Below are 14,535 nucleotides of genomic sequence, written 5' to 3'. Positions count from 1 at the left end.
CTCTGGGGGTATTCCAGGGCACTGGTCATTTTTTGAAAGCTCCCAGGTGATTCTAATGTGCAGTCAAGAGTTAGAATCATTGAGGGCTGAGATCATCTCTTTCTGCATATTGAATAATCAAATGAGCCTGTCATTATTGAGCCACACATGAGAAAAGCATCTGATCCAGTAGTTTTCAAACTGTAGCGTTCATCAGAATCACCTGCAGAGTTTGTTGAAAATAGATTGCCGGGATCCATCTCCAAAGTTTCGGTCTTTGTAGTTCAGGGTAGGGGTCCAAGAATTTGCATTTCTAATAAGTCCCTCAGTGATGCTGAGGCTACTGATATAGGGACCACACTTTAAGGACCATTCATGTAATTGACATATCTTGAATTAAGTGAAATAATGACTAATTGACTGACACATCAAATAACCAATGATATTACCTTCAGGACACTATTGTCATCATTTATTGAAAAATAATTAATGAGCAAAGCTCTTCACATTTTGGTTTAGTTAAAAGCATTACATATGCAGTACTAAAATAACTTGGTAGATTGGTGGATGATGCAGTACTTACAGTGCATTTTATTAGATTCCTGAAAGTCTTCATCTTCCTTATCCACCTGATCAGGTGCAGTTGTAAACATTCTAATATTATCTTCCAGGAGTAAACTCTCATTCTCATCAAATACTGTGGGAAACAAATAGAACTCCTTGTCTACATCTTTCTGTAAATCAAAACAAAATGAGATGAAGACAGAATGAGTAAAACAGAAGACTTCCATGTGCACAATACTATTTGTGCACAAACACGCCTAAGGGAAGGAATGAGAACAGAAGTTTCTGTTGCTCTTTGTAAACTAGGGTTCATGAAATATTTCAGTTCACCACCAGAGCTTTCTTTGGTATCTGTTTAGTGGATTCGTGGTTCAATATAGTAATCTGAGCCTCTCTCTGCATCTAAAGGTTCTAACTCTGCCTTCCTGCTCACGTTGCACATACCAATTGAAGCCACCAGAGGAAAAAAAATTGTTAAAATACGAGAGAATATGGGTCTGTGCTGGAAATCAGGGAAGATGCCATCCACATTCATGAAAACCGGAAGAATTTCTGTAAGGCAGAGCAGGATGGAAGCAGATTTGAGGAAGAAATCATCTTGGATGAAGAAATAACCTCCCAATGAATTCCAACAGACATTCAAACAATCTCCAGCCAGCTGTTCAAACATTATCACCTCCTCCCACTTCTCCCAGTGGGGAAAAAAAAAAAAAAAAAAGGAAGCAGAAATGCTGTCTGGTCTTTGAAATGATTCAGTAGTTCAGAAGAAGGCAGTCAAAGGAATCAAAGCAAATGAGCCCCTGAGAACAATTGACTCTCAAAGGAGAGAATAGAGATTATTGCCTGTCTTTCCCTTGAGATCAGTCCTTCAGATACATGATAAGGTGATTATCAAATTGAAAAAATCGAACTAAAGCAAAGACCTGAAGGTTAGATCCTGCAGAGAACTGAATCAATGATGAAGGTGATCTAAAGAAAGTTCCCATTACCTGGGTGCGGTGGCTCACGCCTGTAATCCCAGCACTTTTTGGGAGGCCGAGGCAGGCGGATCACGCGGTGAGGAGATTGAGACCATCCTGGCTAACACGGTGAAGCCCTGTCTCCACTAAAAATACATAAAAAAAAAAAAAAAAAAAAAAAAAAGCCGGGCGTGGTGGCGGGCCCCTGTAGTCCTGACTGCTTGGGAGGCTGAGGCAGGAGAATGGAGTGAACCCGGGAGGCGGAGCTTGCAGCGAGCCGAGATCGCGCCACTGCACTCCAGCCTGGGTGATAGAGCGAGACTCCATCTCAAAAAAAAAAAAAAGAAAGCTCCCATAAATCGGATGAGAGCATTTGAAGATGAAAAATATACACATTGTAATAATTTTAGAAAGAAGTTATAAAAGGAGGAGGCACAATCGTAAGAAATACTAATGGAAGTGTTTGCCACCACAAAGGGAAAAGACTAGAGGATTCAGATTCAAAAGCTTCCTGAAAACAAGACAAAATTAATAATAGAGATCTATACCTAAAAATGTCCTGGTAAATTTTCCATTTTAAAAATGTTATCATGAAAGGAAAAAATCAGGTTGACATTGAAATTACCAAGTACAATAAATGCCAGAAGAAGGTGAAGTAGCATTTATCTTTTTGAGAAAAAAATATTATGATACAAAAATGTAACACCAGGTAAAGTACAACAAAAGTCATTTTCAGATGTATAAGGATTCCAGCAGGGACTGGTACAATCACCTATATACTGATCAACAGAGAAAACTTTAGTGAAATGTTTTCAGGCATGTTTTCTGATCATAATGCAATAAAATTAAAAATTACTAGTCAAGGACAAAAAGTAAAAAAAGAATGTCATTTTTGATCCAAATAACTCTTAGATCAAAGAGAAAATGAAATGTTGAGATAACAAATCTCAAGTAATTCAGATAAAGTAATGTCTGTGAGAACGCTGTAAAGAAAAATGTATGGAATGTAAACATATAAACTAAGAATCTGAAAAGCTTTTTATCTTAAAACCAAATAAAAATAAATGTAAATATCTGAAAATTTTTTTAAATTAGTTACAGAGAAAAATTAATAAAGACAAAAGCATAAATTAACAAATTTAACACAGGTAAAATGATTAAACCCAAAAATATATTTTGTGAAAAGACCAGAGAAATATATAAATCTCTGGCAAATCTAATAAAAAAGGTGGAGAGAACCAAAAAATACCACATTAGAAATGAGAAAGGAATATAATCACATATATAGGGAAGAAACACGTAAACCATTATATGCAATAAGTGTGATCAACTGACTTAGAAAGAAGTGCCTGACTAGACCAGTACTCATGGCTGAAATGAAATAGTGATTAAAAACATAAACAGGCTGTGTGCAGTGGCTCACACTTGTAATCCCAGCACTTTGGGAGGCCAACGCAGGCAGATCACTTGAGGTCAGGAGTTTGCGACCAGTCTGACCAACATGGCAAAACCCCATCTCTACTAATAATACAAAAATTAACTGAGTGTGGGGGTGGGCACCTGTAGTCCCAGCTACTCAGGAGGCTGAAGCACGAGAATAGCTTGAGCCCAGCAGGCAGAAGTTGCAGTGAGCTGAGATCACACCACTGCACTCTAGCCTGGGCGACAGAGCGAGACTCTGTCTAAAAAAAAAGAAAAAAAATAGGATGGGGGGAGCCCCATACATAAACAACAAAACTACTCCTTTTTAAAAGTCAAAATAATTTTACAGGTAGTTTCTTTCAACTCTCTAAGGAGCAGATGGTTCCCAACTATTTAAACTATTCCTAGTTTATTTAATAAAGATAGTATAACCATGGATATTAATTTCATTTATAAGCTTAAATGAGAAATTCTAAATCAAACACGATCAAACTCAACCCACCAATATATTAAAGAAAAATTCACCATACTCAAGTATTTTTCTCCCCCAGAGTGCAAGGATAGTTTAACAAAGATAGTTTAACATTAGAAAGTCCTTAATGTAGCTGGTCATATTTATTTGTAGTTGATCACATTAAAGGAGAAAAATTATATAATAATTTCAAGAAAATCTAAAAAGAAATTTTTATAAAATATGACATTCTGGCATTAGCTCTTCCCTTTGCTTTCCTCTCAGATCTTTGCAAGGCTGTCTCTTTGAAATTTAGGCATCACATTAAATATTATCTCCACATTATCTGAACTAGAATTTCTGTTCACTATCTCATTACCATATTTTTCTTTTTTTTTTTTTTTTTACAGAACTTGTCACTTTCTGAAGTTATCTATTTCATTTTCTTTTGTTTGCTTAGCTTCATCTCCTCTCCTCCCATCCCCCTCCTTCCTCCCATATACACTAGAATAAAAACCTGTCAGAACAGGAAACTTACTTGTCTTATTTACCAGTGAATTCTGTGCCTAGCACAGGATGTTTTTTGAGCAGCTCAAGTGATTTGTTTTTTAAATAAGTGATTTGTTTTGAAAACACTCTGTGTAAACTGCAAGTAGAATAAAGCACAACCACTAGCCAATTCATACTTAGTGGTAAAATAAATAGAGATGTTCTCATTAAGATCAGACACAAAACAAGGCTACTGGCTATTACCACTATTGTTTAATATTATTTGTAGTATTCTACCCATCATAATAAGGCAAGAACATAGAAGAAATTTGAAATACTGGCAAAGAGAATTAGCATTATTTGTAGATAATATAGAACCTATATGAATCCGTTGGAAATTACTTGAACTAAGAAATGAATATTTAGATGTCCAGCTCCAAAATAAATGTTAAGCAACTAACAGCTATTTCTATAATGACAATATGCAATTAGAAAATGCCATGTAACGCATAATATTAAAAAAATAGGAATTCAGTAAGAAACATGCAGGACAAATATGAAAAAGACTGTAAGAATTTACTGAATAATTAAAAAGACAACTTGAATTAAAGGGCTCCTGAGTGAAAGACTAACTATAGCTAAGAGATGAATTATAGCAAGAGATGAATTCTCTCCAACTAAAGCTATTCATTTAATGTAATAATAATAAAAACTACCAATGGCAGTTTTTTAGTTTAACAAAATTTTATTAAAATTGATCTAGAAGAATGTGTACGTGAGGGCATCTAAGAATAAAAGAGAAAATAATTCTTTTCAGTAATGGATGAACATGTTCTATCATGTATTTAAAACTTTACAAGCTATAATAATAAAAACAATGTGGTATAGGTAGGGTACAGATAGGTCACATGGTAAACTAGGAAACCTAGAAAAATCATCCAGATATATGCAAGATTTACAATGTGATAAAGGTGACACTTCAAATCAGTGAGTAAAGAATAGATTGGTTAATATATAATGCTCAGATAATCTAATAGTTGTTTAGAAAAGGTAAACTTAGAGCCTCAGAGCTCTACTCACCAAACTCAAAATGTGTTACAAGTAGAATTTTAAGATACTGACTAAAATGTAGATGAATATTTACTTACCTATAGAATAGAAAATAATTTTCTAAGTATGATACAAAAGGCAAAAAATAAAATAAAAGAATTGATAATTTGGCTATGCAACACTGAAAACAGCTATATCGTCATAGGCAAACAAAAAATAAAAACACTCAACTGTAAGCAATAATGGAATATGAAAAAACACGAAAAAGAAAAAGACCTGCATTATACATAACAAAGGTAATATGTATGTAGTGTATACACACACATATATATATTATATGACTTAATATGTAGATATTTTATGGATTAATAATTGAAAATGAATATCTGCCATCACCAAGAAATTGACAGAAGCAGTACAAATGGTCAAAAAACTTTATTAAACTATAAATTTAAATGAGAATGAGGTGCAGTAATTCACCTATGCTGTTTGTAAAAATGTAAAACTAAGTATTAGTAAAATGGCAGAGAACAGCCTCTCTCCTACACTTTATGCAGTGATTTTCAAACTTTTCTATTGCAACCACATAAGAAGTACATTTCATGTTGTGATCCTATACACACACACACACACACACACACACACACACCAGAAAAGAAATTTCCTTAACACTTACTTGTACTTACTGTATGTTGTATACTTTGACAACACTTACTTGGTACTTACTGTATGTGGTATACTTTGACATTGTCTCTTCTTTCCCACTTGATACTTCAAAAAATTCTACTCGCTAGTTACAACCGACTAAATGGGTCATGATCTGCAGTTTGAAAAATACTACTTTATGAAGAGCAGTTTGACAAGCACATAAGTTGTGCCTAGCCTGTGACCTAGAAATTTAAGTCCTAAGGTTTGTTCCCATGAAGTAAAAATGGACCTATCCTACTCTTTAGTTAAAACAAAAAATAGTATGCCAAATACACAGAGTTCATAACTGTAAAAAATTGCAAACCATCTAAATGTTTGACAATAGGGAACTGACTGAATAAATTATGGTGCATTCATATCATGAAATACTTTGCAGTCATTCACAATAATGACGAAGTTTTTTTAATGATATAGAAGGATAGTCATAATATTTTAAGTGTATAAAGCAAATTGCAAACAATATATTCAATTGTGATCCCTTTTTTGTGTTGAGACTATTTTCTTTTACTTCCATATATTTTCATAATTTTAACAGTGTTTATGAAATACTTTCATATTAAACTGATTTTTTTAAAAAAATAATAGTTATAAAGGTCAGGAACTTGCTTTAGAAATTGATTGACTTCACATTGTGTTTTATGCATTTAGACAAGATAACCGTTCCTTGTCAGCTTAATATATTTTAGCTTACCCAGTGCTTTAACCTATATTCGTTCCATTTGTTTCTTTCAAAAAGAAAGAATGCAACCCATCAAGATGCATCAGCAGGGCAGGTTTCATCTCCATTTTACTGATGATTCAGATGGACATGAGAAATATTAAATAACTAATCTGTAGCCACATGACTAGTAACTGAGAAAACCAGGATAAGGACTTCTGATGCCTCTGTAGGCCTTCCTGTGTTGTGATTTCTTCATTTGCAAAATGAAGATAATGAAATATGCAAAAGGTAAATCTCATTTTAAATCTCAACTCATTGAGCATCAGTTCTTTGTCCACAAAATGAGCATAAAAATACACAGCCTCTTGTTTTGTTGCAAAGGTTAAATAAGGTAATATGTGTGACAATACCTGGAGAGAGTTTAATAAATATTAGTCTTGTTTTATTCCTTCCAAAATAAGCAGGAGATCAAGAATAGGAATCTAAAAGTAGAAAACCTTTTTATTCTTTTTCAGTTACATATTAAAAAAAATTTTTTTTTTTTTCGAAACAGAGTCTAGCTTTGTCCCCCAGGCTAGAGAGCACTGACGCAATCTCTGCTCACAGCAACCTCCACCTCCCAGGTTCAAGCAATTCTCGTGCCTCAGCCTCCTGAGTAGCTGGGATTACAGACATGTGCCAGCACGCCAGGCTAATTTTTGTAATTGTAGTAGAGACAGGGTTTCACCATGTTGACCAGTCTGGTCTCAAACTCTTGACCTCAAGTGATCCACTGGCCTCAGCCTCCTAAAGTGCTGGGATTACAGGTGTGAACCACCGCACCTGGCCACATATTTAAAATTTTAAGTGATCGTATTACCATTTACAAAGGCCAAATAAAAATAAAACATCTCGGCGTAATCTTAAAAAAATATCCAAGATCCATATAAGAGGAACTATAAAATACTCTTGAAAAACACAAAAGTAGACTTGAACAAATGGAAAGACATACATTCTTATGTAGGATGACTCAACTTCATAATTATGTCTGTTCTCCCTACTTATATTATTTCAAACAATCCCAATAAAACACTCTCAAGCCTTTTTCTGGATCTAGGTAAGTTTTTCTAAGGTTCAGTAGAAAGAATAAGTAAGCAAAATTAGTCATTAAAATGAAGGAAAAGAAGAGAAATGAGACATAGCTTTAGCCATTAAATATACTAAAGGGCCCTCTAATTAAAGCAGTATAGTATTGGTGCATGAATAGATAAAGACCAGCAGAACAGCATAGAAAATCTAGAAATAGACTCACTTATGTATAAATATTTTAGTAGATGATAAAGACAGCATTTCAATCAATGCGGGAAAGTTTAGCTTTTTTGTGGATAACTGGATAGCCATATAGAAAAAGATAAATAGGCCGGGCGCGGTGGCTCAAGCCTGTAATCCCAGCACTTTGGGAGGCCGAGACGGGCGGATGACAAGGTCAGGAGATCAAGACCATCCTGGCTAACACAGTGAAACCCTGTCTCTACTAAAAAATACAAAAAACTAGCCGGGTGAGGTGGCAGGCGCCTGTAGTCCCAGTTACTCGGGAGGCTGAGGCAGGAGAATGGCGTGAGCCCGGGAAGCGGAGCTTGCAGTGAGCTGAGATCCGGCCACTGCACTCCAGCCTGGGCGACAGAGCGAGACTCCGTCACCAAAAAAAAAAAAAAAAACAAAAAAACAGAAAAAGATAAATAGGATCCACTCCTCGACTGTACCATTTATTCTCTATCAGATTTGGGCAAATCCCCAAATTTGACAATATAGTTTGTAATAATGCTGTGGAAACACAGATAATCTCACTTGTAACTTCTGGAAATACAAACTGGCACAACTACAGAGGGGGATTTGGCAATATTTCACAAAACTGTATAAGCATTTACCTTTTGTTCCAACAATACAATTTTTAGGAATTTATCACTAAGGTATGCTGGCAAAGATACAAAGAGACGTGAACAAGGCTAACAAAGCTGTACATTATTTTGTATTTGTGAAGGCAAAGACTAGAAGCAACCCAAACACTCACCAAATAAGGGACTGATTGTATAAACTGTAGCATGTCCACACATCAGAGTAATATATACTATGCAAAGAAATGAGGAATGAGCAATGTTTCCATACAATACCATGAAGAGATGTTCAGATTCTATTGTGAAGTGAAAAAAGCAAAGATATGAATACACACACATTTGTTTATTTAAAAATGGAAGGATAGGCTGAGGCGTGCAGAAAATAAAAAAAAAATTAGCCGGGTGTGGTGGCGGGCGCCTGTAGTCCCAGCTAGTCTGGAGGCTGAGGCAGGTGAATAGTGTGAACCTGGGAGGCAGAGCTTGCAGTGAGCTGAGATCCTGCCAATGCACTCCAGCCTGGGTGACAAAGCGAGACTCCGTCTCAAAAAATTAAATAAATAAACCATAAAACAAAAATAATAATAATAATAATAAGTTAACTATAGTGAGTTATGAATATTTTACATAAAATAATATTACAGTTTTAAAAGCAATTGCTGAAACAGAGAAGTATAATAAATTAACCTGTATATCCAGTGATGGCAAAACTATGTAGAGAAAAACTATTCCAAGTGACTTTAAATATGTAATTTGGCTAAAAATCTCTAGTGGGATCTACCCTAAGGACAAAAAGATTGGCAAACAAATCTTAAACTGTTTTTAGTAATCATATTGTTGATTGTAGTGTTGTAATTGTGATTCTGACACTGTTGTGTGTATATTGTAAGATGAATCAAGTGAATATGTGGGTGTCATTAAAAAAATAAGATTTTTCAGTGCAGTTTAAGGCAGATACAAATATAAGATTGATGCAGTCAATAACAAACCAAAAAGTCTGTAGACTCAAATTTGAGTAGAAAGTATTAGTATGAAATCATGATGAATTTATCTGAAAAGTCTTTTCCCATGTTCTTCCACTGAAAAGGCCCCAAAACAATTGTTTGCCCAATAGCAACAAGCAACTCTAGTGCCCACATTGTGGTTCCAAAAATGATTCCTCACCAAAAAAACAAACAAACAAAAAACAGGGCTTTTGGAAACAAATGGTTAGTTCCAGTTCTGGCTCAGAAAATGTGCAAAATTAGCCTGGTGTCTCGTTATACTAGAAAGCAAAGAATCTTCAGACTACTATGATGTAAAAATAAAGGAATCAACCTGAACAAGTCCTTCGGTGTCAAAAAGGATACTTTGAACATCAGTAGGAATAATGGCAGTGAATCATAACACACCAATATGCTTAAATCCATGAGTGCACAATGCTACTTAAAAGTAAAAAAAATTATTGAGAGGCTTTTGAAGAATGCTAGAGGAGAGTGATTAATTTGAAAACTTGTAAATACAAGGAATGAATCAAGTATTTGTCATACCCTTTCTGTATACTGTGTACCTCAGGGTAACCAAATAATTCATTAAGAAGTTTCTGTTTATAGAGAAGTATGCCAGCTAATAAAGAAAGGAAGATGGAATTAGAATATTGCCATTATGCAACCCTGATTAGTTTATGAATCTAGGAAACCATCATCAGTAGCTGATAACATCCCCAGTTAAGGGCCAACTATAAATTATGTACTCCCTGATAGAAGTGCCCAGTACCACATTTGAAGCAGTCTTGAAAGAAAAAAAAAAAAATCTGAATTAGATCAAACTTTTAGATCTAACTACTAGTTATAGGAAATAGAAGCAGAGGGAAAGAAACATGTTTTAGCGACCGCCAACATTTTTGGCACCAGGGACCGGTTTCACGGAAGACAATTTTTCTACAAAACGTTGGGAAAGGGGAGTGGTTTCTGGGTGAAACTATTCTACCTCAGATCATCAGGCATAGATTCTGATAAGGAACGTGCAACCTAGATCCCTCACATGCACAGTTCACAGTAGGGTTTGCGCTCATATGAGAATCTAGTGCTGCCACTGATGTGACAGGAGGCAGAGCTCAGGCGATAATGCTTGCTTACCTGCTGCTCACTTCCTGCTGTGCAGCCCAGTTCCTAACAGACACCTAATAGGCTCGCCTCCTGCTGTGTGGCCCATGGGTGTGTGTGCGGGGGGTGTTGGGGACCCCTGTGTTAAATGATACCATACGATAAAATAAATAAAATCAAGACATGGGAAACTTCTACCAGATGGATGACTCTTGCAACAGAAAAACTGCAAGTAAACAATCTTAGGAAACATATAAATTGATTGTAATATGTGTAATTGTTTGGATACTGATCCAAACAACAGACCTAATAAGTCAATTGGAGAAATGTGAACATTGATTGGCTATTTGATAACTTTAAAGAGTTATGATGTGTGTGGTTATTATTTTAAGGTGTGATCATTGTGGGCATTTTTAAAGAAGTCCTTATCTTTTAAAGGTATATACTAAAGTATTTTTGGAGATAATGATGAAGTTAGATATTTCTATTTCTGTCAAAGGATCATTTTCAAAGAGATTGAACAATTTTGTTTCCCCCAATTGCACTTACCTGTCTCCCATTTGCATGTAAACTTCCTTTCCTGCATATTTTCATTGGCCCAATAAGCCCAGTGAATATATCTTTAGTGGGATCCACAGCAGAATAATACATCTTAGCTAGACATACAGGATCTGCATAAGTGGGTCCTACTTCTTCGGGGACAGTCCATTCATAGGTGAATGTTTCTGTGGGTGCCACATGGGAGGCTGAAGGAGGCACACCTGTGAGAAAGGTCACAGTAGAGAGGTGAAGTGTGCTTTCTAATATGGTCATTTGAGCCACAAAGTAGACTAAGTTTAGTCTAGAATAACCCACTTTTGAGTTCTTTGTTATAAATTAGAATGGAATCCCACTTATGCCCTGGTGTCAGATAACAGACTGATGTGATTGCATCCAGACAGACTCTTCTAAACCTTCTCCTGGGATTGGTGTCCCTCTTTGTGCTCACACATCTTCCGGGAATGTCCCTAGCACCTTTCATGTTATTTTGTGTGTATTTCTCTCGAACAGAGTTTAACTTTCTTGAAGGCAAGTGCTGTCTCTATTTCTATTAGCTAGAACAATGCCTGGCAATACAGTGTAATCAATGCATTGTCTATTGAATAAAATGAAACTGAAAATAATCGTAGAACTGAAAGGAACTTTGCAGGTGATCCTATTTAAATCTCTCAAATTTACACTCGAGAGAACTGAAGCCAGAAAGATTGAATAACCTGCTCACAGTCATACTGCAAGTGGTAGCAAAGTCTCCAGTCTTCACTGGTCCTTCTTGATATGTAAAAATAGTGAAAAAATCCACATGATGAAATATTTTATATCATTAAAATTATGTTTCTAAAACCCTTGTAATGCTAAAAGAACAAACTCTGCTTATGAAATTAAAATAACATTTATTTGCTATGATCTCAACCATATTTAAAATATATATTATAATTATGCAGATGAAAGTGGAAGAATTATATAAAAATATGAGTGTTTATAGAACTATAGAAAATTAATATTTTGGGCTACACCTTTCTAAATTCTTCAAATATTCTAAAGTTAACGTGGTACAGTCTTATAAGAACTTTTTTAAAAATTAAAAATCACCCAGAGTACTCCAGAAATGTATAATTGATACAACCCAACTAAATTACTCTCAGGATTGTCAATAATCATCCAATTAAGGCAGGACAAAATTCCATAAGCCAATTGGAGGTCGGAGAAGGGGTTTATTTGTTTCCTGACATGATGCCTAGAAATGATATATGAGCAGTTTCCTTGGGAGTTCCTGCCTTCAGTTTTTGCAGGACACTGTAAGTGACCAGTACAGTGGGTTATTAAACATTGTTGATTTGTTACAGTGCTGTACTCACTTCCGCTCTGGGGGTTGTAATGTGGGGAATAGTATGTGCCCTCGTTGTTCTTATTGAATCTCACCCCAATCGGCTCAATACTGAGGGGGTATGCTCCTTTGTTATGGAATGTTACTCTGATGGTGTCTCCCACCTCTGCCCAAATGACAGGACCTGGGAACAAAGAGAGAATTATTATCCTTCCTTGGTATATAACATGCAGAATGTAGAAGACAGTTATCTTCTTTGACTGTGTTCTCTGGCAAGAACTACTAGGAGCAACATGCTTATTTGTGGTGAATGGAAAGCTTGGTTTTTGAAAAATCCATAATCAATCTGATATGTCGAGGTTAGAAGGAGAGAAGGGCTTTTTAATTCAACTTCAGATTAATGAAATTGATTATCATTTTTGTACAAGCCAGTTAGTAAGTTTACACATCTACAAAAACTATTCAGAATGTTGACACTCCTCAGCCTAATCTTCTGTTGGCTGGAGGTGTGTCATTTGTACCAAGAGTTAGGTGCTATAAACTTTGACCACCCAAAGCAGGTAAGTTGAATTGTTTTGGATGTGAAGGATAACACTGTTTTGGATTTTCCATGACCAAAATTAATGATTACCAATTATAGAATAAAAATACATATTTTACATAAATATTTTATGCAATATATAAAATGATATTTATTGAGAGCTTCCTATCTGTTTTTCTGAGTGTTTATGTCTATTAACTCATTTAATCCCTATACCAACTTTAGTAACTATTGTTCCCATTTTACAGAAGGGAGCAGGGACAGACAGTGAGTAATTTTCTTTTTTTCTTTTTTCTTTATTTTGAGAGGGAGTATCATTCTGTTGCCTAGGCTGGAGTGCAGTGCCATGATCTCCGCTAACTGCAACCTCTGCCTCCCAAGTTCAAGCGATTCTTCTGTCTCAGCCTCCTGAGTAGCTGGGATTACAGGTGCTCGCCACCATGCCCTTCTAATTTTTGTACTTTTTTTTTTTTTCAGTAGAGATGGGGTTTCGCCGTGTTGGCCAGGCTGGTCTCGAACTCCTGACCTAAGTGATCTGCCCGCCTCGGCCTCCCAAAATGCTGGGAATATAGGCGTGAGCCACCGCGCGCAGCCAAGTTCAGTAACTTTCAAAGGTCACGCAGCTAATGTATGCATTGTGTACTCACAAAAAAACAGCTTTTTATAAGAGCCTCCAATTCTTGTAATACCTTGTTCAAAAAGTATTATACCTCTGAGTCACTGCTAGAAAAATAAAAGTGAAGAGCCAGGACAATCTGAATCCATACTCTGCTCACCCACTAGGCTTTTCTGCCTGAGTGCCTTGGTGAGAAGAGGTCTCTGGACTCTGTCTAGGGGCAGCCTGCAGAGGGCTCTAGGACAGATCCTGCTTGTCTCATTAGTAGCCTGGGTTTTATTTATTTATTTATTTATTTATTTATTTATTTATTTATTGAGATGGGGTCTCGCTCTGTCACCCAGGCTGGAGTGAGGTGGCAGGATCTCAGCTCACTGCAAGCTCCACCTCCCGGGTTCATGCCATTCTCCTGCCTCACTCAGCCTCCCCAGTAGCTGGGACTACAGACGCCCACCACCACGCCCGGGTCATTTTTTGCATTTTTAGTAGAGATGGGGTTTCACCGTGTTAGCCAGGGTGGTCTCGATCTCCTGACCTTGTGATCTGCCCACCTCGGCCTCCCAAAATGCTGAGATTACAGGCGTGAGCCCCCGCGTCCGGCCCTAGCCTGGATTTTATTTCTAAGGGAACACATCTTTAAGTGCGGAGGCTCACAACTTAGTTATCTATTTAAACCAAGTCACATAAACACACAACACACAATTCCCCTTCCTCTTTGAAGAAAAAAATAACCATTTGAAGTCAGGTCAGCATGGGTTGTGTGTGTGTGTGTGTGTGTGTGTGTGTGTGTGTGTGTGTGTGTGTATGTTTCTTTCTTTCTTTTTTTTTAGATGTAGTCTGGTTCTGTCTCCCAGGCTGGAGTGCAGTGGCAGGATCTTGACTCACTGCAACCTCCGCCTCCCGGATTCAAGCGATTCTCATGCCTCAGCATGGAGGCACGAGATACTGGGATTACAGGTACCTGCCACCACGCCCTGCTAATTTTTGTATTTTTAGTAAAGATGGGGTTTCGCCATGTTGTCGAAGCTGGTCTCAAACTCCTGACCCAAGTGATCTGCCCCCCTCAGCCTCCCAAAACGCTGGTATTATAGGTGTGAGCTACCAATCCCAGCCGTCAGCAGGGCTTTTGATGATGAGAATTTACTATTGGTAATTTACATTTGGAAAAGTAATTAGCTGCTGCATTTTATTGTTTTATCTTCCACACGCCTACTTTATACATAGAAATCATGCAGTAGGTCCTGCAGTTACTATTCTTTCTGAGGTTGATTTAGCC

The 14,535-nt window shown here is 36.6% G+C and overlaps 1 protein-coding gene across 4 annotated transcripts in view; it reads right to left on the bottom strand.

Moving 5' to 3' along the window:
• Window positions 1-14,535, bottom strand: part of LOC104671562 (ceruloplasmin) — a 57,927-nt gene that overhangs the window by 15,029 nt on the left and 28,363 nt on the right. For all 4 annotated transcript variants that reach the window (XM_030928981.1, XM_030928991.1, XM_030928985.1 and 1 more), the window contains exons 8-10: window positions 12,134-12,286; window positions 10,788-10,999; window positions 563-713 (exon numbers count right to left, since the gene is read on the bottom strand). In XM_030928981.1, coding sequence (XP_030784841.1) covers window positions 563-713; window positions 10,788-10,999; window positions 12,134-12,286 — 516 coding nt within the window. The remainder of the gene's footprint in view (window positions 1-562; window positions 714-10,787; window positions 11,000-12,133; window positions 12,287-14,535) is intronic.

The sequence above is a fragment of the Rhinopithecus roxellana genome, chromosome 1, assembly GCF_007565055.1.
Source record: "Rhinopithecus roxellana isolate Shanxi Qingling chromosome 1, ASM756505v1, whole genome shotgun sequence".
Classification (NCBI taxonomy): Eukaryota; Metazoa; Chordata; class Mammalia; order Primates; family Cercopithecidae; genus Rhinopithecus; species Rhinopithecus roxellana.
This window is presented reverse-complemented; position numbering and strand designations above follow the sequence as displayed.